At 65.6% G+C, this 2,251-nt stretch overlaps 1 protein-coding gene across 1 annotated transcript; it reads right to left on the bottom strand.

Annotated features, from left to right (window-relative positions):
- Positions 1–256: 256 nt before the first annotated feature.
- Positions 257–1,560, bottom strand: LOC117194635 (proteoglycan 4-like). Its single transcript, XM_033399154.1, has 2 exons — positions 594–1,560; positions 257–312 (listed from the first exon to the last, which is right to left on the bottom strand). The coding sequence occupies exons 1-2, from the start codon at positions 1,558–1,560 to the stop codon at positions 257–259; spliced, it is 1,023 nt and encodes a 340-aa protein (XP_033255045.1).
- Between the last annotated feature and the right edge of the window lie 691 nt (positions 1,561–2,251).

Here is a 2,251-nt window from a genome sequence, read left to right as displayed (position 1 = left end):
ACCTCTTCGGCGGTGGGTGCCACCGATGGGCCTGTCGACTCCTGTGGCCGTGCCCGCCGCCTCGGGTCCCGCTCGTCACTGGCGCGTGGTGCCTCCTCCCACAGTCGAGCCTCCCTCGCTTCTTGCCCGGGCTGCTGGGGCGCGGGCCCAGAGGCCCACGATATGTGCAGCGTTTGCACGTGCCACATCATGCTGCTGTTGCTGATGCTGCTGCTGCTGACGCTGCTGCTGCTGACCCCCTTGACCGCGCTCGTCTTCAGCCGCCGGCCGACGCCTGAACAGCTCTTCCTCTGCCCCCGGTGACGGTGGTGCCTGCGGCCGTGGCTCCTCCTCGGACTCGACGTGTTCAGGGGGTGGCTGCCAGAGCTCCTCCTCCTCCACCACGGCTCGTCGTAGCCTCTCCTGCCACTCCTCTTCGGGCGACTGGACTCGAGCCGCCTTCGGCGCTGGTGGGCACTCCGCCTCCTCCTCGTCGCTGGAGATCACCGCCAGCCCGCCGGCCGCGCCCTCCGCCCGCGTCGCCCTTGCCTTCTCCGCTTCCGCCCGCAGACGGCGCGTCTCCCTTCGCTCCGCTGCGTCGACCCGGCTAATACACCGCCATTGGTGCGCGACGTCTCGCTCGTGGCGCTCCGCCTCCGCTTCTTGCGCCGCCTTTTCAGCCTCCTGCGTGGCCTTCAGCCTCTTTGCCAGCGTCAAGGCGTCCTCCCATACACGCCGTTGTCTCCGCTCCTCCGCCGCCGCGGCCAGCGCGAACCGCCGGTGCCATTCCGCGAGGCGTCGTGCCTCAGCGGCCGCGTTATCTTCCGCGATGTCGGCCTGCGTTGACTGCGGCTCTTTGACCGCGGTCTCGATCGGCGTTGTCTGCGGCTCTTTGACCGCGGTTTCGGCCGGCGTTGGCTGCGGCTCCTCGACCTGTGGGTCTGTCGGCCGCTGATCCCCTCGCCGCGCCGTCGACCTCCCCCTTGTGCGTGCCGACGACTCCTCTTCCTTGGCCGTACGCGTCGAACGCGTGGACGCCTGCTTCGAGGCCCGCTCACTGGGCTCCTCCTTCCGCGTCTCCGTGCGCCCCGTCCTTCCTCCCTCAGGCCGCTCCTCGCGCTTACTGGGGTGGGGCTTCTCGCGCTTGTCGGTGCGGGGCTCTTCGTGCCTGCTGGTCCGGGGCTCCTCGCGCTTGCCGGTGCGGGACTCCTCGCGTCTGCTGGTCCGGTGCTCCTCGCGCTTGCCGGTGTGGGGCTCCTCGCGCTTGCTGGTGCGGGGCCCCTCGCGCTTGCTGGTGCGGGGCTCCTTGCTACTGCTGGTCCGGGGCTCCTCGCGCTTGGTGTGGGGCTCCTCGCGTCTGCGTTCTCTCCGTGGCGCTGGCTCCCAGCTCACCAATTCTAGGTCACTTTCCGCCTCGGTGTACCCCGGCGATACCATGGGGGACACCGTCGGTCCCATGGATCCCGCGGTTGACACTAGCGGTGAGGCCAACAATTGTAGCTCCGGGGACCTACTCCTACTCGACCTTTGCTCCTCGCGCTCGACCTGGTACGCCTGCCGCCGACTTTGTGTATCACCCATAGCCTAATACCCGCGGCGAATCCATTTTCGCTGCTCCGCTAGGTACCTCATTAAATGCTGCTGCATCTTACCCTTTTTCTTTTTTCCACGTGGTCAACTTTTGAAAAGACCTGATCGAGCGCTGCTCCCGCCTTTATAAGGGCTCGTGCCGGTGTTTACCGTTCCCTGTAACGGTGCCTTACATGGGCCCGTGGGACGGCTCTCTCTTGCTTTCCAGCTGGCTCTCTCGCTCGCTCCCGTTTTGAAAGTTATCCGCGCCTCTCGCCGCGTTAACCCTAGGGTGCCCCCTAATTTTCTTAGCTTTCCTCCGGTTCCCACTTTTCTTCCTTTTCCCCTTTCTTTTTTTTTTATTTGTTTGGCCCTTTCTACTTCCAGGTCTGGCGACGTGTTGCCCGGCTCCGCCTTGGATCTGGTAAGCCTCCCGAGTTCTTGGGTTCCTCATCTCACCTTGCCTTTCTTCCAGCCCGTCCTTGGGTTCCAGTCCAGGGTGCTGACCGATCTCCCAGCTCGTGCCCAATAGGTCCTCCGACCTTTCGCCCGTGCTGCCAAACATCGGCCCGCCCCCGTGGCCAGCTCCGCCCGTCTCTGGATCGGCTTAGACGCGGATGTCACCCCCGTGCAGCGCCTCGGACCCAGGGATCATCCGATTCCCCAGCCGGTAGACCGCGCACGGGCGGCATCCGCTTTTGTC

Source organism: Drosophila miranda (assembly GCF_003369915.1).
Source record: "Drosophila miranda strain MSH22 chromosome Y unlocalized genomic scaffold, D.miranda_PacBio2.1 Contig_Y3_pilon, whole genome shotgun sequence".
NCBI lineage: Eukaryota > Metazoa > Arthropoda > Insecta > Diptera > Drosophilidae > Drosophila > Drosophila miranda.
The sequence above is the reverse complement of the archived record's forward strand: the minus strand, read 5'-3'. Positions and strand labels throughout refer to the sequence as shown.

Bases quoted from the DNA above. Each gene is read 5' to 3' on its own strand.
- LOC117194635 (XM_033399154.1), bottom strand. From the start codon at position 1,560: ATGGGTGATACACAAAGTCGGCGGCAGGCGTACCAGGTCGAGCGCGAG. The intron at 313-593 runs GTATTAGCCGGG...CCACGGCCGCAG, and splicing joins CGTCGCGCACCAATGGCGGT to GCACCACCGTCACCGGGGGC.